At 38.7% G+C, this 25,566-nt stretch overlaps 1 protein-coding gene across 2 annotated transcripts in view; it reads right to left on the bottom strand.

Annotated features, from left to right (window-relative positions):
- Nucleotides 1–250: 250 nt before the first annotated feature.
- The window catches only part of LOC126751526 (ABC transporter G family member 20), a 179,092-nt gene continuing 153,776 nt past the window's right edge, over nucleotides 251–25,566 (bottom strand). For both annotated transcript variants that reach the window (XM_050461855.1, XM_050461856.1), the window contains 7 exons: nucleotides 24,329–24,488; nucleotides 17,056–17,318; nucleotides 16,869–16,962; nucleotides 3,685–4,112; nucleotides 2,101–2,320; nucleotides 1,861–2,038; nucleotides 251–1,788 (listed from right to left, as the gene is read on the bottom strand). In XM_050461855.1, coding sequence (XP_050317812.1) covers nucleotides 1,034–1,788; nucleotides 1,861–2,038; nucleotides 2,101–2,320; nucleotides 3,685–4,112; nucleotides 16,869–16,962; nucleotides 17,056–17,318; nucleotides 24,329–24,488 — 2,098 coding nt within the window. In that variant the 3' untranslated portion in view covers nucleotides 251–1,033. The remainder of the gene's footprint in view (nucleotides 1,789–1,860; nucleotides 2,039–2,100; nucleotides 2,321–3,684; nucleotides 4,113–16,868; nucleotides 16,963–17,055; nucleotides 17,319–24,328; nucleotides 24,489–25,566) is intronic.

Here is a 25,566-nt window from a genome sequence, read left to right as displayed (position 1 = left end):
AAAAAAAAAAAAATCAATTAAATCATATGAAAAATTTTATACAAATAAACAAAAAAAAAATTGTGTATAGAAATTGATGTATACAGAGATTTTATTATTTTTATAGATCAGCTTACAATAAACAAACATGTTGTCGTCCATTAAATCAGCATAATTTGTATAATTAAAGGCAACTTGCCGCTGCCACGCCCTTGCATTGTGACCGGCGTTGTGACAGCAATGTCGCGCACAATAAATAAACCGTTATCAGTGTTGTGTGTATAATTTTTATTGCATAAATTACGGCTACAAAACAGATGCCGACATACATACAGACAGACAAATACAAATACAAATATTGCCGCTTGTATACAAGTGAAGTACAAGCAAATCGACATACAAATAATTAGTTTCGTATTTTTTGTTGTTGTTGTTTTTTGCAGTTTTCCTATTATCATACTTAACCCAAATGAAAATAATTATAATTTTTTTTTATATATTTAGTATAATAAAATCCTTTAGCCTTGCAACTACAAACAAAACGAGCTAACATTGGAGGAAATTAAATTAAAAATTTCAACGAAATTGGAGAAAATAATAATAAAGCATTTAAATTTTAAAGAAAAAAAAATAGGAAAAAGATTTTTACATAAAAACGCTCATTACCGCCGCAACACAGCCAACATTGAGCGCCAGCGGTAAGCAATTATGTCACGGAAAACAAAATCCAAATAAAACTGTTATAAAACTGCTAACTGTACCTACATACATATATAAAAGTACATAAAATTATATTATACGAGAAGAAAAAAGTTAACACAAGACATGAAAAACTATTCTAGTTCGCTAACTTAAATAATTTGATTAACACTTTACCACCCTGTAACCGAAAAATACCGCAATACGCGACCACGTGCGCTAAGACACGCTCTTACAACACATTCACACGCCACAAACACACGTAGAATACCACGCGCTCTTCCTTGCTCCCACTCTCTACCGCTCTCACTTGCACGCTCTCCACACATATACCCTGCTAAGGTCGCTCGCTTATTTAGCCCTTCTTAAATTTGAGGAATAATATGCTCAATACCAAAAAGACCAACACCCAGAGGGATATCGAGATGAAACCGTTATGTACGGATGGTTCAGAGAAACCCCAACCACGTTGCAATATCGAACGTAGACACTCTGTGGGTTTGGTTAACGGCAAGAATACGGTGATGAACTGCAATGCTGGATACATGCCCTCAATGGGCCAAATGATGCCGCACAACATAACGATTGGCAAGAAGGAGCCCATTGCCACGTAAGTAGCCGTGCGCTCCGTGTCCACGGCACAGGCAATGACGAAACCGAAACACATGCCGCATAAACCGTTGAGCAGGCAGAGCGCAATCACCAGCCACATGCTGCCCTCGTTGGTGAGATCGAAGAAACCGAAGCCGACAATTAGTACGAAGGTCATTTGTAATATGACGACGGTGAATTGTGAGAGCACTTGTGAGAAGAGTATTTCGGGTCCTGTGATGCCAGCCACCAAGCAACGTTCCAACATGCCCTCGTTACGTTCGATCAGCATGGCACCCGATGTGATCGCTACCGAGAGGAAGAATATGATGGTCAAAATGACGCCGGGTGCAGCGAAATCGGTGAAATTCGGATTGCGTGTGCCATAGATCGGTTTCTCCCAGTCGACGGGTATGCGGCCAATTTTCGGATTAAGTTCGCAATCGTGCAGTATTTCCTCGACGAAATCGAAGAAGGTGTATTGTAGATCGCGATAGAGCAGCGTGGAGATTTGTTGATCTATAAGAAGAATGAAGAGCGTACGAAAAGTTAGTCATGCCCGATTATTAAGAAAATAGATGTATCACTTACTTGACATATCTAAGCGCACATTAACATCCGAAGAGTCGATGGTAGCATTATCGGCATAACGTCCGCTTTCAACACGTTCATTCAATGAGTCCGTATAGTTCTTATCGAAAACCAATGAGCCCCATGCATCGCCACGTCGTACCTCAGCATTGGCTGCTTCCTCGGTTTGGAAAAATTTCTGCAGAAAAGCAAAACGTCTCAGTTTATCAAATGGAATGTAATATGTTCTCAAAAACTCACCACTTCCATACTCTTATTCTTCTTCAGCAAATCCAGATAGCGGCAACTTAAATACGTTTGATTGCAACCGGGAAAAACTGGACAAAATTGATCGATTACCATTTGTTCGGAGAGCTCACCATTAGCCACTGCCAACTTGAGACCGGTGGGATCGTGACCAATCGCATAACAGAAGAGTATAATTTGCACAACCGGCAAGGCCACTATGAACATCATTATGCTATGGGTATAAAGAAAATCAAATTTAATAATGTTATGACTTACATGGCTTGCTAGTTTCTCAATCTTTTGTTTCTATCTTAAGGTAAATATAAGGTAAGTATTGCTGAAATCGTCGCGAACGAACTGACCCTTTTTTCGTCAGCTGCAGCGGTGGTGTTTCAAGAATACTTTCGCACTTTAGCGAGCGTAGAAAATTAAATATTTATCTGAGAAAGAACTGGAGATCGTCGGATTTCTCACTCAGTCTACTTGCACCAAACGGACCTTACTAAATTCTCCATAGTGCCTTCTATTCTTCTACTAACCAGACCACTTGTCCAAAAGTTAACTCAATATCAATGATCTACTGTGCTCATAACGCCTTAACCTGCAAGACTTTCAGTAGATCTTAGCTGTTCTAAATTCCTACCAGCATATACACTCTCAAGTAATCAAAACGTATTTAAACAGTTTCTGTACTGGAATCTCTAAATTTACGAAAAAGTCCACTGCGCCCACTTTTTCGAACGCAGATGCTTGCCTTAGAGTCTAAACTATATTCCATTTGATCTGTTTTATCTCACGTGAAACCATAAGCTTCTGAACTGAATCTGCAGCAGACTTCCGACTCGCATAACTGATGCAAAAATATCGAGGTTAATTCTAATTTCGAAGAACTACAGAAACACATGACGCATTTGTAATTATTTCCAGTCAATCGTTGAACGTCAAAAGCTCCACCACCTATATATTACTTTATTGTCCCTTCCACTTGGAGCTAATACTGCATCTTCCTTGAAATCAGCCCCGCTATCGGTGTTCATTAAATATAACATATTTGAAGCTTCCGAAAGATCTTACGGGAGTTACAGAAAGTACTTATGCCTAAGTATATTGCGCATAAGTTTTGAAGGAGGATGGAAATATGAGGAACTGTGAAGTTCACGCAAGTGAGGAAAGTTCTTTCAGCTTCATTCACTTGGTAGTGGCCAGAAACGATTTTTTTACGTATGGTTCATGCAGCTCACAACTTCCGGTCGTAGACCAAGTATCCCTTAGGTAGCCAAAGAACATCCGTGTGAAGGCGAGCTAAAGTGAGAATGCGAACTATTCCTCCCCAGAGTTGTGTGGTGGGATTGAAACCCAGAAAAAGAAGAACGACTGGCACGCTGTTGTAAACTCGGCTATAACTGCATAAGTGGTATCTACCCCAATGAAACTTAGACATTATTCGCTCACCTATGCCTCCCGAGATATTAAATTGTTTTCACAAATTTTCGGAAGGATTCAAAGAGAAGCTTAACCGGCAATGCCTTGCTTACACTAGTATTCCCTAACACTTAGTATTCAATAAAAAGTTTAAAAGTTTGTTCTTCAACTCACCCCACATTACGCAACATCCACAAATAGTTTTTCCACACCAAGGCGCGCATGTGATGCGAACTTATCACATCCAAATGTTGCATTAGCGTTGCTGGCGGCTCCTTATCGCTTGGCAGCGGTGAAGCGGGCATCTCAGCTGCCGTAATCGGATCACGTATTGCTGAATTCATCGAGATATTATCACCGAATTCGCCCGATATATCGGCAGTATTATGCTCATCAGACATATCTAAAGCCGGATTCGAAATGGCTGGCACTTGCACTTGTTCGACGATTTCCTGTGCAATCGACGAACGGCGCCGACGTCCCATATTCTGCAAGACAGACAACTTCAGAAACACTTCCTCCAATGAGCTGGCATTGTATTGTTGGCGCAAAAAGGTGGGCGCCTCCTCGGCAAGCATGCGACCACCACGCAAAAGGCCGATCTAGTAATGACAAAAAAAAACAACAATAGGAAGTGAAAAAATTATCGAGAAGTTGGAGATAAAAAGTTTTGTTGGCCAGTTTTGTGGCTATTTAGTTGCCGCTTGTGTAAATATGAATATACTAACATGCATACTTTGGGTTAGTATAACGTGTGTACTATAGGTTAGTATAACATATATACTATAGGTTAGTATAACTTGTTTGTTAATAATAAACTAAATTAGTATGTGAGATTAAATTTGTAGGCAGACACAAGTTCGTGTCTGAATAGCTGTGTGCTTCGTCGAAGTTTTTGTTTGCAACTTTATGTGTGCTTTGACCAGTTAGCCACTTGCGGCCGAGTAAACTTTGTGATAAACCGCATTGTGCAGTTCGGTTTGACCTCTGCCGCAGTCAATTATTGTACACAACTTCAACTCGACTATCAATTTTGGTCAGTCAGTTAAACATGAACTGGTAGCGTGGAGTTAAATGCGGGGAGGAGTACGTTTTTAAATATGTACAGCCAGTCTGTCCTTCCGTTTCTCTTTTAAACCAAATAGAAATGAAAGAGGAAAGTTAACTCGTCAGTTAGCGTAACTCGACGCCTAGCAAACTCGCAAGCACTGCACTCGAACTCACTTAACTTTTAGCTAAAGCGAACAGATGCAGACTAATTCTTTGACGATGCTGTGGTACAATGCAGATCTTTGATGGTTTGGAGGAGTGACGAAAGAGTTATATGACATTAGATCATAGTTGTGATCGAACTAAAGTACTAACATATCGGCTCTTCGCTAAAATTTAACCTTTACATATGAAGAGAAATCGGTGTTAACCAACCTATATCACTTCAAAAGTGTTCGGCAGCAGGAAAGAGACTTGCTTATAATGCATATCCATTAAGCTGTTACAAAGATCGGACCTAAGGAACTAACAGAAAATAAGCTACGACCAGCTGTTCATAGACTAATGGGAAATACTCGTAAGTGGCCAGTTATGAAAGCAAACATCAACAAAGGATCGATTAAGGTGGAAAAAAACTATATTAGAGCTTTTAGTCAAGATTTAGGAGCATTATCCCATTCCCAGTGTGGTCGAATCTACGTAACAGGAACGTATTCAGATTTCTATTCAGTCATTTGATATGTATTCTGCCGCATTTCTCAAAATTAGTTATTTTCTGTCGTTATAACAAAAACAACATCTCTCTCTTTGGTCACTTCTCCGCCTGCTTCTACTTTCAAACCGCTTTTAAGTGGTTTTGCAAAGATCATCAGAGTCTAAGCACGCTAACTTGATACATCAAGGCAGCCTAACCTCAACTGACGCTAACTTATATTGCCTCATTGGAGCTAAAGATCATTGAAACCGCAAGCTTTACTGTCTGAAATTTAACCACTGTGTCTTCTATTTCGTTTACGAGCGCTTTTCAATCGCTCTTCAGTTCCGTTATTTTGCTATATTTACTTCGCTCTCTGCCTTTCTTATTAGAAAATATTGAGCTAGAAATGGGTAAGTTTTGTACGTGCGTACGGACGTTTAAATAAATTTTCACTATAAATATACTCTTGAATGTCCACAGCTTCAACTCATGCATAATACCGTTACATATTCTTAGATAACAGTTAAGCGGGTGTTTGTATGTGAGATACGATGAATGCGACGTGCGGAAATTAACTACAATAATTGATTACCATTTGAACATGAGCGGACACTCCCCGGAATAAATTAAATGAAAAGAGTAAAGCGCAGAGCAAAATGAGTAAATAAAGCAAAAGTGGAAATGCAAAGGAAAGAAGTCTTTAACTCTATAGATGTAATAAAAAAAAACGCGTGGAAGTGAGATTGTACGAATGATTGAGCAAGTTATAACGGAACTTTGCTTTCAGTTACAGGAAAAATAGTTCTATTTAACCCTGCTTAAGCGAATTTCTGTGGTTTTGTGGTGAAGAAAAATAATAAAAATCAAAGAAGTGGTGGTAAAACTTGGACTAAGCTACTAACTGGTTTGCTTGTAGCCGTTGGTGGCTATCTGAATTGTTGGTTTTGACTGTGATTTCATAACAAGCATTAGCGGTGTTCTCACAGCCATTAAGGGGTTCCGGTGGTCTAGAATTTTCAAAAAATCGATTTTTTTGTTTGTTTGATAGTTCGAAAGTATAGTCCTTTAAGAATATACTGTAAAATTTTTGGAAGGATATTCACATTATTTTAGCTTCTACAGCCGTTTTAGCAGGTAGCGCGCGGTCGAGGGGCTCAATGAATGGATGCTTTGTACGTCATTTATCTCAAAACTACCTTTTTCGGCGGGCCGTTGACGAAAAAAAAAACTATCCATCCGAATCACTTGAAATTTTAATATGGTGTTTATAAGATCAATATCTATCGCCGGAACTACGACCAAATTTTAATTTTAAGAACTTCGATTTTTTTTTTATTTAAAACTGGTCCAAAAATGGCTGTTTTGAGAATCTGAACTTCAAAAGCGCGAAATTTTTTTAATTTTCAATTTTTTTTTGGTTGTAGTTCCAGCGATAGCTGCACTCCTAGTGATTAATAATTTTATTTGGTTTTTATGTTTCAGATGTTCTGAAAAGTCAAAATCAACAACGGCACCGGGAGTCATTTTTTAAGATAGCTTTTTTTGGACGCCATTTTTAATATTGTTAAAAATCTTTTTTATTTAAAAAAAAAAATTTTGTACTTTTCATAAGTGTATAAATAAACTGTAAAAATTTTAAAACGATTGCTCTTTTTTTAAACCCTAAAAAAAATTCAGAAAACACCCTTAATTTGAGGGTCCTATACCAGCGGGACCCCTTAAAACCCATTTCAGCTATATAGTACGATCTTCGTCTAATGGGCTCTAATAAATTGCTCATGAAAGCAGCTTCAGAAAAACTTAATGTATATACTATACCCATAAGGTATGATATAACCGATATATAACTGATCTGTAACCGCTGTATAACCAATTTTTAATTTTTCTATAATTTTATACTATATACCGATAAGCTATGATATAACTGATATATAACCAATGTATAACCGATTTTTACCGACTTTTATATAATTTTTTCTTTATATAACTGGATAAGAGAGATGCATATGCTGACCAAATAAGTGAGCCTTACCATATAATCCACAAAAATAGTTAACAGCTAAATTAAGTCAATATACTTTAATCTTGAGGAACCATCCAAACTTTATTAGATTTAAATTTTTGATTCACTTGCCTCTACATATTTCTGTTTTTTAGTACTAGGTTCAACTAATTTTTCACATCTTTGCAATCATTTCGATTCTGGTGATATCATGTCTTATTTTGGGCAATAACTTATGTATTGTAATATAGTTAAGAGAAACATTTTCCTTATCTCCCTTTACTGAGTTATAAAGCCTCAAAATATCTTTGTCTTATATATTGTAATAACCATTATATTCATGAAATATACGTTTTGACTTCCGGAATTTTAAATAATATCTGCCAATTTTTGCGTTTCATTGCAGTTCGCTTAATCGCCAAGTAATGTAGTGCATTCATTGGAAGAGATTACGTACCTAGATTCATTATATTTTTTACACGGTACTTGAGCTGACACTCGATGGAGATGTACAACTCATAAGAGGTTGGAAAGCGGTAAGTTGGGTTTACTTTTACATTTGAATAAATAATGATTTTAGTGAATATCTGGACATATAACTGAACCAATCGTATATATGGTAGTAATGTCGATCATAACTCAGTAAAACTACTAATCTAAAGAAAATATGCCACATAATTGCAACTAATGGATTCTGATGTAGCCAAGTAGCCAGTTTTGGCACGTTCACCTATAAGGTTACAACTTTTAAAGCTGCTTCCAAAAATTGCAAAGATATTTTCTTGAAATGGAAAGTGAATTTTACCCTTACGTAAACCTAAACTTTAGAAAAGATCGTATCAAACCTTCGAGCCTCCTTTCAAAGCTATTGCTTTACTTTTCTTCGGTACAGTTGACTAGATAGTGTATATATTGACCATTGTTCGAGAATTTTGAAGAACAAAACAAATATTTAAGCTTGTTTTAAGGCAGTTAGTTATCAAAAATTATTGAAAACTGTGTGTAGTACTTCCATACGTAGACTTGCTAAATGATTTCCCTTTGAAAAAATTTACAACAAGTTTCTATAGATTTAAAACCTTTTGAATAAGAAATTTTAGTGAATGATTTCGTGTGAATTATGAACGTTTTGACTTTTGCTTTTATTATTATTTAAATATTTCATTATATTCATTATTTATTATATTTTTATACCCTGAACAGGATATATTAAGTTTGTCACGAAGTTTGTAACACCCAGAAGGAATCGTCGGGGACCCTATAAAGTATATATATAAATGATTAGTATGTCGAGCTGAGTCTATTTAGCGATCTTTTCGTCTGTCTGTCTATCCGTCCGTCTGTCCGTCTGTCTTTATATATACGAACTAGTCCCTCAGTTTTAAAGATATCGTTTTGAAATTTTGCAAACATCATTTTCTCTTCAAGAAGCTGCTCATTTGTCGGAACTGCCGATATCGGACTACTATAACATATAGCTGCCATACAAACTGAACGATCGGAATCAAGTTCTTGTATGCATAACTTTCACATTTGACAAGATATATTAACGAAATTTTGTATATGTTATTTTCTAAAGCAACAATGTAATCTCCGAAGAAATTGATCAGATCGGTTAACTTTAGCATATAGCTTCCATACAAACTGAACACATAGTTACTAACAGAAATGCACCTGTGAAGGGTATTTAGCTTCGGTGCAACCGAAGTTAACGTTTTTTCTTGTTCCAGTTTAAATTTGCGCCCAAGTAATTAAATTCTATGTTCCGTTTTCTCCATAGCTGATAGCAGCCATTCGTCGTTTAAGTACTTTTTAACTTAATCAATACTCTTTCTTTCGGTAAAGAACCTTTTTTCTAACTAAAAATTAACTGACAGATGGCTGTTAACCATAGCCATTGAGAAAAGGGCCCTTAGACTTTAGACAAATATTTTACGCATACGCCATGTCGGCTGATTTTTTTTTTTTTTTTGATAATTTTGGTAGCTATAGTAGCTCTGTTAGTTAATTTACAATAGAGGACGCGGATAGTAATGAATTCAATTGATTGATATATGTTAATTAACCATTAACTTGAATATAATGATTTTATTATTTTGCTGCATTCAAGTATAATACTTTATCGTTGAATCAATAATTTCTTTCGATAACCGCCGAACTCTTTGATTTTTTCGCAGCCAACTTCTCACCTAACCGCTCAAACGTTACATACTTGATTAGCTGATATAGTACATATTTCTGTTTATAAATTTTTCTTAAATTTTTTGGAATGGTTTTTGTTTGGTGCTCTATCGAAGTGGAATATTTTATTATAGTAATATCAAAGTTTAATTAAAATGCAGTAGAAGCCAGGTGAAAGTTATATTATCTTAATGGAGTTTTGTTGGCAAAATTGCTTTGCAACATTTCATTCCTGCACTTTCGACATTGAGAGCTCACCACACCTGGGAATGGCTCTTGGACCCGTTGTGTACAAAATAAAGTCGTTGGTCGATGCAAATCGTCAAATAACATCTAGATAGATTGCTGAACGCTTTGTCTTCTTCTAATGCGACTTTTCATAAGCACGTGAAACGTTCACGATCAATTTTAATGCTTAACTTATGGGCTCCTCATGTTCTTACAGAACAAAATTTGCTTTGTCGCATTAATGACAGTGATTTACTTAATAAGATCAAGGAGTGCTCCCTTTTTGAAGCGAATTTTTACTAGCAACTAAAGCTAGGTTGCTTACACGAATTTAATTAAAGCGCAAGAGATCATGATCTAAAGAGGAACAACTAGCGCAAACCCAGTTGAAGGCCGATAGTCACCAACGAATGAATATATTATATTATTGATGAGATTTCAAAGGGATCGTTTATTTTGGGATTTTGCCCAACAACACTACGTTTAATTTTGAAGTATTTTGTGATCAGCTGGACATATTGAGTGATGCGCTCAAAAAGCAGTGGCCGGAGTTGAACAATAGAAAAGATGTGGTGTTCCTTCAGAATAATGCGAGACTTCATACAAGTTTGTTGACTCGCCACAACTTTGTGCAGCATTTCACAATGGTGGTGCTACCACACCTACCATATTCTTCAGACTTCGCAGGTTCGGACTATTTCTTGTTGCGGGCGCTGCAAATTTTTTGGATGGGAAAATCTTCATCTTAAATCAGGACGTCAAAAACCACTGATATCAGCTTTTTTCACAACAATTGTGTGAACGTGAAATCAGTTTTTTGTCCGAAAGATGGCACAAGGTATTGAATCAAAATAAGGAATAAATAGTTTAATAAAATCTTTTTAAGTTTCTATGCAAAACCAGTCAAGCAAAAAAATCAAATTGAAAAAGATTGAATCAAAGTGGTTCACTCAATTGATTTTTTCTTGTAGTAAACACAGAAACAGAAGTTAAAGATCGTGTTTGAAAACCATTTAATCCACATGTAAACTGTGAATATTTTTATGATATTATTTATGTTTGACTTTCAATATGGTTCAAGCAGTCGTTTTCTTGAATTAAAATTTGAAAAGCAAATGAAAAAGAAGACCTACTTTTTGGAATAACATTTAAAAATATTCCAAATATAATAGTATATCATAAAATAATTTTTTAAAGAAAATTATTGAAAAGAAACCAAGGAAGCACGCCAATTTCTCCAAAACTATAGAAGCTCACTCAGATGGGTTACGCTCTAATCGTTAATATGATTTAAGATAAAGAATTTCATCCAATTGATCACTATTATAGAGCTGATTTCACTTTCACGGACTTTTATTTCATTCTTCAAATTAACCGTTAGTTAACCGGTCAACAATCTTGATGGCTTAAGAGGCAATTGAAGCATTCGAAATGCTATTTCTTCTTTAATTGCACTTTTCAAAGCGCTTTCAAAATTGGTTTAAAAAAGTTCATAAAGAAAATATTTATGACTTTAAACAGTTTGTTATTATTAAAATTATAGCTGGTCCTTTATAAGGTCACAAATATAAACGCAATTACTGTTATTTTGGTTGTTTTTTTTTATCTTTAACTTTTTGATGAATATCTTTCGTACAAAATTTTCAAATTATAGCGAATTTCGTCATTATTTTCACTAATTTCTGAACAGCTGTACCTTATTTTTCAATTTCTCCGTATTTATTTTTATTTTTGGTTAAATTAAGCTTAAAATTTCACCTCTCTAACACTATATGGTGTAATAAAATATGAAAGGACTTTTTCAACTATCAATTATGCCTTACCGTTACTAAAAAAGTGAGCTTTTTATCGGCTACTTTCATCTTAATTTTTTCACTACTGAAGGAATATATATGATATGAGATAAGAAATATTTATGATGATTAGATATGCGAAATAATGGAAAATGTTAACCCCCTTAATATAAATTTAATAAGTCTGATGAAAATACTATCATGAAAATACTATTTGTAAGACTGATATAGGAAGGCATTTTTAAAGTGAAATCACGCCCAACTGCTCCACATAAATTTCCGACTTATACCCAGATAATTGCATATATTTCACAAAATGCTGAGTTATTTTATCTTAACTTTTCGTTTTTGCTGCATTACTTTTTTTTCCAATTTTTGTTGTCCGACAAACATTTCCCACTAGTCATAGCAGGGTTAAACTAAAGTATGTAGCTCACCACCACATAACAAGAGCGCCAACCGCCTTTTTATATAACGTGTACTCACTACATCGATACAAACAAAACTTAACGCAACGCTTGCAAAAACCAAAGAAACACTTAATTAAGGACGCATCTGCAACGGCGAGCAATTTTCGCCGGCTGACTGGTCGTTGTGATGCGCAACATAAGTGCCGAACAGCAATGTAAACATATAGGCAGGGTAAAACCTTGAATGGCATGCATGTGTATGTGTGTATGTGCGAAAGTTCGTGTGTATATGAGAAAGAGTACAAATGTGTTTGTTGATGTATTACTCGCCAATAATCGCTTTACATTTGTCGGTATTGACTTTTGGGCAGACAAAATGAGTGCATATATGTAAGTATATATGTATATGTTAGCTATATGTGTGTTTGTATATGGACATGTGTATACATTTGTCAGCGTTGCCACCTTAAGGTGAAGCTAACACAGCAGGCGGCGAGTCGAACAAAGGCAAGTCGTTACTCACTGCGGCCTGCGCGTAAATCTGTTAATAAATAAAAGTTAATCCTCGAGTTTGTACTGGATTAAATAGCATAGAAATTGACATTATTTACAATTTCCGGCTTCCGTGCAACTTAATTTAATATCAATACGAAGTTTTCGGCACACATTGTAAGCGCCAAAAGCTAAAAGCCAGGAAAAGTACTATCCTGCCATGAGGAGTTTCAGCACACGCGTAAATACTAGCGCACACACGCACATCTACATACACATTCATGCATATATACAACTACAAATATACATACATACATACAAACACAGCAGCACATCAGCGGCAGCGAGATGCCGCTTACAGTTGGCATAAGCAGCATTAATGCCGCTGGGCATACACGGCGTATACGCAATGTATCATGCGCTAGTAGTGCGATAGATACGTTTGCCACGAACGGGGATTAGGCGATGCGTGCGCCAGAGAGTTGTAACAACAACGGCAACATGCCTGTATTTGTGCAGGAGTAGTGTCTCACTCGTGTCACACACACACACACACACATATGCAGGCAAACAAACAAAGATAGTGGGAATATGCTTATGTCTGGCAGCGTACAAGTAACGATAAAACAAACAATCTCATACGCGACACGCACACTTAGCGTTGTCAGCCGTTTTCCTACTTATGTGCACACAGCAGCACACACATACAAACATCAGCACACACATACAAGCATATCTAAACCTTCGCAGTTGTCTTCGTGCATGTAATTTTTGGTGAACTTGCCGAAAGTGATGACTGCGCGCAAATTGCCACTGACTATTTGTGTACCGAAGGTGGGCTTCGCTACCAAGGTATGTAACTACGCACACATACATAGTATATGGTAAGAAAGTAGTAGGAAAGCTGTGTCTTCCACACGAAATTTCGTTTTTTTTTCCTAATAAAGTTGCGTAGCCTGCTTTTGGGCGCTTGTCGGTAAAAATGGTAAAGAAAATGTTGTTGTGGCAAATCTATTCAACTATCAATTTCGGTATTAAGCGTTTAGTTTCGTATTTACCATCAAAACTGCTGTGAAACTGGGAAAACATTTCAGTTTTTATGGCGTGTATTTATTTGAGTCTAATTTGATATGTCACCGCGTTGAAGGCAAGCCATGTGTTTATAGATAAGAGTTTTAATTTATCTCTGCTGCTGTTGGCGCTGTATTTTAATTTGGTATATTGAAGTCGCACGCAATAATCGGTTGTGAAGAGGAATTAAATATTTTATTTCGATTTTCAATTAATATTTTTTTTTTTAATTTTTACGTGTCAATCACATGAAATCTAAATCCATTTGAATAAACAGATGCGAGAGGTGATTAAATATTTTATTTTGTCTTATTTCGAGAATAGAAAAGTCTTTTAATCTTGCTTTGGATCACATGAAATACGAATCCATTACTATTTAAAAATATATTTAATTATTGAAATTGAAATTTAATTGATTACAGGAGTTTCATATTTAAAACCATCTGGCAACGTCATGAAATGAATATTTGAGGTTGTCAAATATCTCCCTTTCGCTTTTTTGCTCTTTGTTCAATGCTTTATAAAAAGGGGTTACAGTGATTGAATTTGGTTCAAATATGCGCCGTTTCGTTCGCTGATCTGTTTCCATCTAGACGGCAACTTCATAAAACCCTCCTCGTAGAAGCCCAACTCCTTATTTGCAAAGAACTCAGATAGACATTTTGCAAGCCTCTTTTGAGTTCAACTTTACACCAACAAGGGCGTTTGCCATGGACATGAGGAGGTAGTAATCACTCGGCGCTATGTCCGGGCTATATGGTGAATGCGATAAAAGCCCCCATTCGAGCTCTCGTAGCTTCTGACGAGTCATCAACGAAGTGTATGGTATTCCTGGTGGAACACTACACCCTTCCTGTTGGCCAAATCTGTGAGCTACTGGTCGATAGCCTGCTTCAAGCGGTCCAGTTGTTCGCAGTAGATGGTAGAATTAAGCGTTTGGCCATATGGGAGCAGCTCATAGTGAATGATTCCCTTCCAATCCCACCAAACACACAGCAAAGCCTTCCTGGCCGTTAATCCCGGCCTGGCCACTGTTTGGGACGATTCACCGGCCTTCGACCACGACCATTTTCGCTTGATTTTGTCGTATGTGATCCATTTTTCGTCGCCAGTCACCATCCGCTTCAAAAATGGGTCGAGTTCGTTCCGTTTCAGCAGCATATCGCAGGCGTTGATTTGGTCTAAAAGGTTTTTTTGCGTCAAATTATGAGGCACCCAAACAAGAAGCTTTTTTGTGTATGTAGCCTTCTGCAGATGGTTTAAAATGATTTGGTGACTGCACGCTTGTCCGCTGTAATGCCCAGAACTCCTGAATTTGAATCAAAAAGATTGACGCATAACGACAAAACGAATCGAGCCTGCCACAGATTTATTGAGACGGCTTATATCAATTCCAACAAATTTGCTTGGTTCGTAGTGGGAAGCACAACCAAGATGGTTCAATTTTAGTCTGGCGGAAGCTGGACTGTGAAGCAGAAGGTCCCCAGGTGTTTCCATCTCAACTTTATACTTGAAGCTATGACAAGTTGCGTACCCCAAAATCCTTAGCCTTACCGTATGAGTTGTTCCGTTAAAATTTCATTATTGCGACGCGATGAACTTTGCTAAGAACAAGAAATTAAATAGACCTCTTACATTCCACTTTCAGCCAGAAAATTTTGTTACCGAACATATGCTAGTCACTAACCAACGCTAGCTAAGCTCGATGTTCATACTATAGATGCAGCGCCAGGACGTATTAGAACAGGACAGCACCATTCCCATGCTGTTGAAACTTGATTAGCCCTTTTAACAAGCTCTTCGGTTATAATCTCAGCAGCGACTGCACAGGCATTCATGCAAAATAAAACCACCATGACACCACCGCTAACGAGCTCATGCACTTCTTGACTAGCTTTAAACGCACTGTCAACAATATTAAAAACTTTATTACAGCTCTACTATCGGAGTACATGCACATCGTCTTGAAAGAAGCTTCACTTCGGAGAAATAAATATGTTGCTAACTTTTTGGCCACCACTTGTACCTGAAAGACACTACAGGGGTCGGACAATCCAAGACAAAACTTGGTTGAGAGCTCCCCAACGAAGACTCTTCATCCTGTGAACCTTAATTTAACCGCTTTCCCGCAATCTGAGCAACTTTCGCCCAGCAAGCATCTACCGGCCATGTCCATGGGAGCTATGTGTAGAATGACATTTTGTGCTTCAAAAAAACAGCTCGTTAAATACATTCTAGCTGTTTAACGAGTATGGTTTTACCGTGGGCTCTGTACCTGACAAAAACCCCATAGAACAGTATTGGCTTAATCACCGCCTCGTAAAGTCAAAGGACAACATTTGGTCATAGACGCCATCGCTACTCAATAGATCCTTTACAGCAATAGACCTATTCTTTTTTCTCTCTCTCCCTCTTAAATATTAGGCGTCAACGAATTACGATTACGAAGTACATTTGGGATTTCATACCTACTGGGAAGCAAAACCGGTTCAGTTTCATTTGGATTGACAGCTAAGGCGCTTCCCTCCGCTTTAGGTTAACTAGTAAATGTAATCATTAGAGCAACATCATCACTTTTGGGAATCTCCAGACAGCATGGTCTCCGCAGTTCTTTTTTTAAGACATTTACCACTAAAATCCAGAGTAAAGGAAGCAGAATCGCACTTTGCAGAGTGCCCTATTGACATTTCATAATGACCCTAACGTACCCGACCAAGGCGGCTAGGGTGTCCCTTTCCACCCGAACCAATTGGAACCAAGGTATAAGCGGAGAATGCATTCATACTTTGGTTCTCCAAGGTATGAGTGCTGAATGCATTTATGCATTGGGGCGCTGATCAACGCATTGCATTGATCTACGTGATTCTAGTAATAGAAAGCATCGTGAGGTTAGGCTTCCGCAGGCAGGTACTCACGTAAATCACAACGGACTCTGACCTTTCATAATGCGTAGGGGGTATAATAGACCTTAGGTCGCGGTACAAACCTCATTTATTTATTATCATTTACGTACAACGCCACTTCCACAACGACGGTTCTGCCAAAAAGAAGGTAATATTTGAGATGCTTGAAAATAGATTCGACTTCAAACTTCTCAAGAGCTCTAATAATCGCATCCAGCCGCTGTGAAAAGCTTCTACAATATCAAGAAATGTCATCGCTGCATATTCTTTGACATAAGGGCCCCCTTTACGACGCGTAGAGCAGTGTTTACCGACTTTCCTTTGCTGTAGGCACGCTGATCTGCTAATATCTTGTTCTTTGGTACTACTATCCTACAGCATACGTAGGTCCATAAAAGAAACCTGGAGAGCTTAATAGATTTGAAACCATGACAAGGACATGAAAACTTTAGCCGGCCTTCGGGAAAACAACCAAATTTCATAAATTTCTCTTTAACACGATGTTTTGTTAGTCCAAATAAAGCTCTAATACCTGCATACCGATACCTTAATCTTGGGTATAAAAAAAAATTGAAATTCTAGTCAACTTACCACATGTGCCTGAGCGCACTCATCAATGTAATGTGTTGTAATTATCACAGTTGTATTCCCAGTTTTTGTTATGTCAACCAGATGATCCCAGATACTAGGCGAAACATGTGGAAAGATAAAAAACCGAAAATTAGAATATGCATGCACGTAAATGTATGTGCCCACGTGCCGTAGACTATTCAATTACCTTTGCCGCAAGACTGGATCAACGCCCACAGTCGGCTCGTCAAGTATCAGTAATTCCGGTTCGTGCAACAGGACCACGGCCAAACTCATGCGTCGCTGTTGGCCACCGCTGAGATTTTTCACCTGCCGCGAACCATTTGGCAGATTCAAAAATTTCAACAAAAATTCCGTGCGGTCATCGATATCGCTGCGGGCCATAGCCGCAATCGTGCCGAAGTAGATTAGTGTTTCGCGCAACGTGAACTCGCCATAGAGTGCAACTTCCTGTGTGTGTACGAAAAAAAAGAAAGAGAGCAAAGAAAAGAAACGTTAAAAAAATGCAAGTGAAAAAATTCGGTGAATAACAAACAATGTAAGCGCACACCACCTGAATTCGCACAAAAAAGCCGAGTGTGTAAAGTAAAAAATGGAAAACGAAAATTCGAATGGAATGGTTTGCAAGTGTGTGAGTAAATAAATAAGAAATGAAGCGTGAATTCGTGTTTACAATTGGAAAGAAGTTTAATTGAGGAACAGGAAAACTTTGGCAACTCTACCACACTCAGTTTCGACTGGCGTTTTTTGTGGCATAGTAGTGTCTACTGAGTCTGATACGGCCCCCTGCTACCCATCCGAACTCAGGTGGGTTGCAGTCAAAGGCGTTTAGCCCTTATTTTATCAACTGGCTGCTAATAGCTACCGGGTTTCTTAAGAGACTTCCAAATGCAATTATCAAATTAAGCTGGCGGCAATTTGAGAACGCAGAAACTTAAGTCCTGCGCCGTTACTAATCAACCCTTTTGAATAAGGAATATTATTGTTGCTAACCACAAGTGAATAAAGAGCTCTAGAGCGTAAGAAATATACTATGAGCATTTCCTATGATCAATTGTGACTAATGAGCTTCCGAAAAATATTTGAAAGTAAAGCACACGGACTATATCCTATGCAGACGACGCAGCTATACAAGTGACGAGGAAGTACCTCGACGCAATCAATAAGGTGATGGGCAAAGCTCTAAAGTTCATAGACTGATGGGCGATATCGGCCAGCTTGGAGACAAATGCCGATAAGACCGAAATGGTAGTCTTTGCAAGGAGGTACAAAATACGGACATGGAAAATATGCAGTGAAACCAGCTGCAAAATTGACAGTCTTAGGAGAGTTCTCCACAAAGACCTTCGGACATAGTCAATAAGGATAGGTTTAGTGGCTAAAATAGGCTATATAGGGAAGAGAGGGTTTCAATCCACACAAAAATAGGATGGATGCCTAGGAGCATGCGGCTCAACTGCGGAACTGGCAGCATCTACACAGACGGACAAAACTGGCTAATGGAATAGGAGCCTCATTCTGTTGCTCGGAGCTGGATCTCAGGCGACTCTTCAAAATTCCGGAATACTACAATTTATTTCAGGTGGAAGTCATTGCGGTCAGGAAAGCACCTAAAATTGGTAACTACGTTGGATAAGAATAAATATACCGTTATATAGTCGGATCTAGACCACGTTGAAATTCCGGGAAACGAAATGGCCAAAATTGCCATCCAACTGACAACGGAACCAATGCAGTTAACATAGGTTACTACGAGTACAAACGATGCGTAATTAAATTTCCGACAGGACTGACAGACGGAAGGATCGGTGAGATGGACACACAGGGTTGGCAAGATCTTGTGCAAGAACTCTGAAGAAAAACACGCATGTTTTTTACCCACACGGACTCGAAAGGACTGCAGAACGGTTGTTGTCCTAATAACAGTTCACAACTTATTAGCATCTCTTGAGAGTTGGATGGGTTTAGATAATGACAATACATGCAGAAAGCGCACTGAAGTTGACACCAGAGTGGCACTGGATCACCTCCTATGCCTGTGTTCAGCACTGCCTAGAACCCGTCTCCATTGTCTAGGAGCTTCGGAGTTTAAGAGACCTGACGAAGTATCAAAATTAAATATCAAGTCATTCTTAAATACGCATTGAGTCCTTTGTGACGAGCACTACAGCTAAAATTAAACTGAACCCATAGATCTACGTATTGTGCGACAGCTGGTCAGTATAACCGAACCTAATCTTTGAAGTGTTTATCCATAAACCGAGAAAGTGGTGTTTAAGCAGCAGTAATCATCAAATATTTTAATGAAATTCAACAAAGAAGACAAGAGAAAAAAGAAAGGAAGAGATATAAAGAATGAGAGAGGATTGATACAGAGCATTCTCTCTAAAGAGAGAGAATAGAGAAAATGAGATATGGATAGAGAAAGTAAAAACAGAAGGCTTACAAAGTGAGAGAATAGGTTTAGTAGAGAGAGTCCTTGGCATTACTTGGTGAGACGAATTTGTGTTGACTATGGAAATGAGTAGTTAAATATGCGCTAGGAAAGTGATCAGGCCACTATACTACCAACGCGCAAAAAAACTTTCAACAACAATCAGGGTGTTGAATTTGTTGTACATTTGTTGTTGTTTTTTTTTGTGAGTCTTGAACTTTATCTGCTCATGAGTAAAAGCGCTTTAGTCTCGCATTGAAATCGTTTTATAATCTCTTGAAATTTTAACTCTAACACTTTAAGGCAGTTAAACTTTCAGAATGTCTCGCTTCAAAGTTGCCTCACACTCCCGCCACAGTCTGAAAGAATTCTTTTTCCGTTACACTTGGTAGCGGAAACTTTTTAATATACCAACAGCTGAAAATAAATCATTTTTCATTGAACCAAACTGCAAGCAACAGCAACAATGTAGCACAGCAGTGCAAGAATAGGGGCAATACACAAAGCGCAAAACATTTAATCCGATCTTCAAAATGTCGTTCATAAGCTATTTGCGGTGCGCGCACAACATGCACGCACACATACAAAGCCAAGCGAATGCCTTTTCTTCAGCGACGCCATCAATATAGCAATTCAATGGTATCTGCGCGCATTTAAGCAGCTAGGGAGCTCAGCTCAAGAGCTACGCTTGTTGTCTGACATGGCCTGTGGGAATTTCGTTATTATGGCAGCAATCGGCGACACCGAATCGCACACACACACCCGCATATGCGCGCATACAAATGTTTAGCGCATAAGAAGAAACAACATTTTGAACAACAACAAAAGCAAAACAAAAACAATTGAGCGAGCTCAGCAAGATTCTATGAATAAGCCGCGGCGCGCTGCTACATTTTATGTCGCGCGCTCGCAAATTTCGCAGCCAACGTTGAAGAAGGAGTTACGCGGTGGGTGTGGATGATGGCGCGCGTTAGACGGGCGCGTTGAATTTGGTAGATTTATGACCAAAAAGCTGCGAACAAGTGTACAGTGGTGACTACAAACGAAAAGTGCGGGGCTATAGCAACGCCAGCGTAAGTGTGTGTACGCGCGGCATGTGTGTGTGTGCGTGCGTGTAACCGCGCTCGAGGCGTCGGGAATGGCATTGGCGGTTATTGCGGCAAGCAAGCAAGCGCGCACACAAGCCCATTCATATACATATGTACGCATGCTTTCATGAACGCGCTTTTGTTCTTATTGTTGCTGTCTTTTTTCTTGTCTTGTCTTGCTTCATCCTTGAGTTGTCGCTCACAAATCCGCCCATAATCCCGCACTGTATTCATGTAGACGCGTCACAATGGACATGCCGCACTGGCGAGCGTAGCAAATCGTAAAGTATGTGCCAGCGCGCGCCGCGGCTGGAAGGGCGTGCGAGGCGCGCTCGTATTCCATGTTGGCTGTTTAACCAGTTCGAAGGATTCTCTTTTTTCCGCAACAACTTGAACAACTTTGAATGTGGTGCCGCATTTATATATATGTGTGTGTCTGTGTGCGCGTAGATTTTTTTCCTCACTTCATTTTTTTCATCACTTCATTCTTTTCATGCAACACGTTCGCCTTGCACCATTTGCTAGCATTAAGTTCTTCAGTTTTCCCTTTCATTTCCTTTTTTATTTCTTTAACTGTTTTCTTCGACTTTCTTGTTGCCACTGCATTCGCAGCCAACTTCGCTCGCCAGTCGAGCGTAGTGCGTACTTAGTTTTGAATGGTCGCAAGCGTGTGTGGCATGCAGCATCATAGCGTTAATATGAAGTATTTAATGCCAACTGTAACTGTGGCCAATACAACTTTGCGTAAAGTATATGAGCGCTGAGCGTTAAGTGTGCAAAGAGAGTGTGTTAAGAGAATAAAAATCCTTTTACAGTTAAATCTATATAAATACATATGCACTTGCATACATATAGCATATCCATGGGCAACCGTTATCAACGCCTTCCACAGTTCCGATGTAGATAAAGACATTAAAACGACGGTTCGTAGATTTTAAGCTGCGTTTGCAGTTTCTACGAAGCGATAAGACAGCGCTGCGGCGACAACACTTAAAAGCTGAAAGCGACATAAACAAAAAACAAAACAAGAAAAAAAGAATCAGCGAGTAAAAGTGGAATAAAAAAGGGAAGAATCGGAAAGATGCCACAATTATAAGTTTGCAAGCTTCCTTTTGTTGATGCACAAAATTTTGCACTTCTCTTGCGTCCGTAGCATTTAACCCCTGTTATGGAGACCATTGACGCCGAGAAAAATTGTGTGTTTAGTGCTACAGCTCGATAGATTGCGGACACCACATAAACACTTGGTCGAACCTGCTAACACTTTTCGAGACCTCGAACTCGATTGTAGACAAATCTCAGCAAATAATTAAGATTTCATAAACTGTTACAAGTCCACTGTTCCAAGGGGCTGCTTTAATGGCCGCGAAAGCTGTCCAGACTTAGAAGATCTGGCTACTTGGATGACTATGAATCTGAGAACTCTGAGATCCACGCACATTTTCATCTCATTTAAAAATACTTGGATTACTAGGTCGCCGGGGGCATTGAGGAAAGGTCACGTTGGAGGAGAAGGGCGTTGAGTTGGTAGAGAAGTACACTGTCGGGAACTTTCCTTCAGCTCCAGTTTTAGACTTCCTGACTACTGCAGCGTCTTCCAAGCGGAAGTGGCCATTTAGGTAGCACCAGATCTACTGCTCCGGAGCGCAGCCTTCTGCAGAGTGGTTACTATCAAGTTTGATATTAGGAAAGCGTTACTAACCTTGAGTTCGCTGACTGTGCGCGCAAGACTAGTGAACGGATACCTAAACTACTTATCTCTAGGATGGAGTTATTTAATAATATCCTTGATAAGTACTTCAGTCTCAATAATTGAGGAGTTGGAACGAGTAGGACCTCCGTTAGCTTCTTGTGGTTCACTACTGGACGGTTGAGCCACAAACCAGCTCAACAAGTTTTAGTAGGTGTGGAGTCGCAAATTCCTTCTGATCCATGATAAAGCGTAAGATCTCTAGGAAGCTCTTCGTTCTCAGCAAGGGTCACAGTTTAATGTTTGCAGGAGTTCTAACAGGATACTGTCCCATCGGAATACATGCAGTCAGATTGAAAGCCAGCAGCATCAGCTGTACGAATGAAGAAGACATAGCATTATCTCTTCGAGAGAAGCTTAAAATATCGCAAATTACTTGAAACGCGAAAGTGCATCGCTTCTAATAACGCGTGAAAAATCCCGAAATTACAGTTATAAAATAATTTGTAGCATTCAATTGTTTTTGCTGTTGTCTTTGTTTTTATTTAAGTGTTACAAAAGTAGCTTATGCGGTGGCTTTGCGCAGCGTTGGAGTACTTCGCAGTATTTCGAGTTTGTTTGTTGCTGTTGTTGCTATCTTTTCCATGCGACGCTCAGAAAATCCAGTCATTCATTCCATGTGTCTACAATGCACTCACACATATGCACGTGTTATGCTTTTCCTTTTATTGCACACTGTTTCGCTACAAATGGAAGATGAAAAGCTTTTCATAATCCAAACACTTAATCTCCAGCAGTTTCTCTCTTTTTATTTCATTTTAGCATGAATGCGAGTCCTTTTGCTCTAGCTCCAAAGCAGATGTGTTGGTGATGTATGGTGCCTTTATTATTTCTTTATTCCTTAGATCCGTTTAACTCAGAGCAATCCTTAGGTAAGCTAAATAAAATAGATAGTCTCCAAGTTAATTGAACTTCAGCTTTTAAAGGTTATGTTAGGTTAATCTGGTAGCCAATAATCCACGCATAGACCAGTTTTGTTTCGATATCAGATGCTAGGTCCAAGAGGTATAGTCATTCTTTAGGACGCCTGCGCTTAGCAAGAACTTGAACATACACTGTGGCCTCACTATCGATACCTCCTCCAGTGTATTATAACGTGTGGAGCCCAGATACTTACTTTAGCAATAGCAGAGAACTAAACTTGAAATATACTGCAGTGGTCCGGCAATTTAAAAGGTTGTCTTATGCCTAACTCTGCACAGTATGTTCCCCCCTCAACTCCATTGCCCATTTTCGAGCCATCCATATAGCTAACATACCTTTACGCTAGCCATCTTTCCCTATGTTTACTTTGAACTTTCTCAGTTAAAAAGTGGGGTCATGTAGTCGGTGTTGGCCTAACCGCCATTTCCTACCCATCTATGCCCGAAGGTTCTATATGTAAATTTTCCTGCAGCCAGCCGCAGTCATCCCGCCGGTTTTGCTGCGCAGTTTACAGTGAAGAGATCTATAGGTGGCAGGTTCAAGAGCCGCCGTTGGAGTTGTTCTTCAGGCTCACGTTATGCGCAGCGCACTAACTCTGTACCATAACAAAGCCAGCCTCAAAAATCTCTGCTTTTTAGTTTGACTGAGCATGGATTACTCAACACGCCCTTTCAAATGAGATTAATGCCGGTATTCTGCTTGTCACGATTGTCTCATGTCTCTAATTGTCACAATCGTAATTTAGTGACTCTGTTAGTCAGGAGTCTCATTTTGGTATTCTAGCAGATACAGTATAGTAGTATACTGAAAGGAAATTTGGTCGACCGCAGAGTTGAAATATGTAACGACGTCTAAAACCACAACATTGCTACAAGTTCTCTGTAAACTTAAGTTAAGCGAGCGTTCAAATCTCTAGAGAGACATTGATTAGACGCTTACGGAACAAGAAATACGATAAAAGAGAAATCGGCGAAACTCTTAACTAAAAACCGCTGAGTTTTTAAATAAAATCAGATTTTAGTTAAGAGCTACATCCGTCTGCTCAGAGAATACAACAAAGCGAACTCTTTGCTACGAAGAGTAGATGCAAGTTTATTGAAAAGATCAGCGACAATTATTCAGATTTACAACTTTCTGCCTAGTCGAACGGACACATAGAATGGAATGGTATTAGGAACTGTGATAAATGAGTTTTAGGTATGAAGTTCAAATTAAGGAGGCCAATTTTGAATTCAACTTTAAAGTGTCTGAATACGAAACTCACCTGAGGCATGTAACCAATACGTGGACCGGGCACACCCGAACCTCTGGACCCTGGACGTCCACCAAGCACCCATATTTCACCGGAGTTCAAGCGACGCCTGCCCACGATGCAAGAAAGTAGTGTTGTCTTACCGCAACCTGAAGCGCCCAAGAGGCCATAACTGCAAGAGAAATAAAGAGTTAATATAAACAATTTAAGGTTCGGACATATGTAAACATTTATAAAGCTTATATTTCATATGAGTCCTTGAAACATTTTCAAGTCTGTGGAAACGGGAAGAGCACAAATACCTTCCCTAAATGCGCTTATTCTTTATTCTCATTTAATTTATTGCTTTTCTCAGCATTCACACACACAACTCTCATACACTGGCGATCGACAAACACATGATGGCAAATAAATTAAACTTTTAATTACACACTTGTTACTTAGCAGCTCAACTAAACTTTCATTACTTATACGTTTAATTATAACACATTCCTGTTGAGGAGTGGAGAGCATCATGAGCCAGCGAAATGAGCAATTGAGCGAAGACCAGTGAAATGAACAACTGAGTAATTAGTGTTGCGAGTGAAGTTAAATGCTCAAGTGTGTCGATAAATACAGTGAAATCCCTTTGGAAAAAATTCCGTCTAAAAATACGGTATTTCGAGACTATTAAACGGTTCGGCTGCTTAAGTGAGTCAACTGTGTTTACTCATTTGTATGCATAGACATGATAAGCACGCTAAAAATAGCGTAACTATTAAAATATCTAATAATATGCGGAATTGTACAAAGTTCAGTTAAGAGCGAGGAGAGAAGATGTTTCGAATTCTTTACCACAGGGTTGTACAGAGGTTGTGCTCTCAATTATGCACCCCTAATAGCTGTGTTAGGCATCTCATGCAATTTTTCTTGGATATTGACAATATGAGAGAGAAAAATCGGACTCGGTCTCGCACTCATTGTCGGTCTTGGTACCTACATTTTATGTGGATTTTCACCAATTTTTCATTCTGCAAAAAGCTGGTGGTGTGTCTGTTTCTGATTCGAAGCTGTGCCTGTATTTTGGTGAATTCTACTGATATCAATTCTTCCAAATAAGTGTTATGGCTACAGTTCAACTGACAATAGGTACTCAAGAACTCCAAAGTGCTGCTGTAAAAGATAAATTTCTTTGTTTACTGACTCGAGAGCGCAACAAATGTGCAGTAAATCTGAACTTAAACATAATTACAGGATTTTCAAAAAATCTC

This window comes from Bactrocera neohumeralis, chromosome 2, assembly GCF_024586455.1.
Source record: "Bactrocera neohumeralis isolate Rockhampton chromosome 2, APGP_CSIRO_Bneo_wtdbg2-racon-allhic-juicebox.fasta_v2, whole genome shotgun sequence".
Classification (NCBI taxonomy): Eukaryota; Metazoa; Arthropoda; class Insecta; order Diptera; family Tephritidae; genus Bactrocera; species Bactrocera neohumeralis.
Note: the sequence above shows the minus strand (reverse complement) of the source record. Positions and strands in the feature narration are given on the sequence as shown.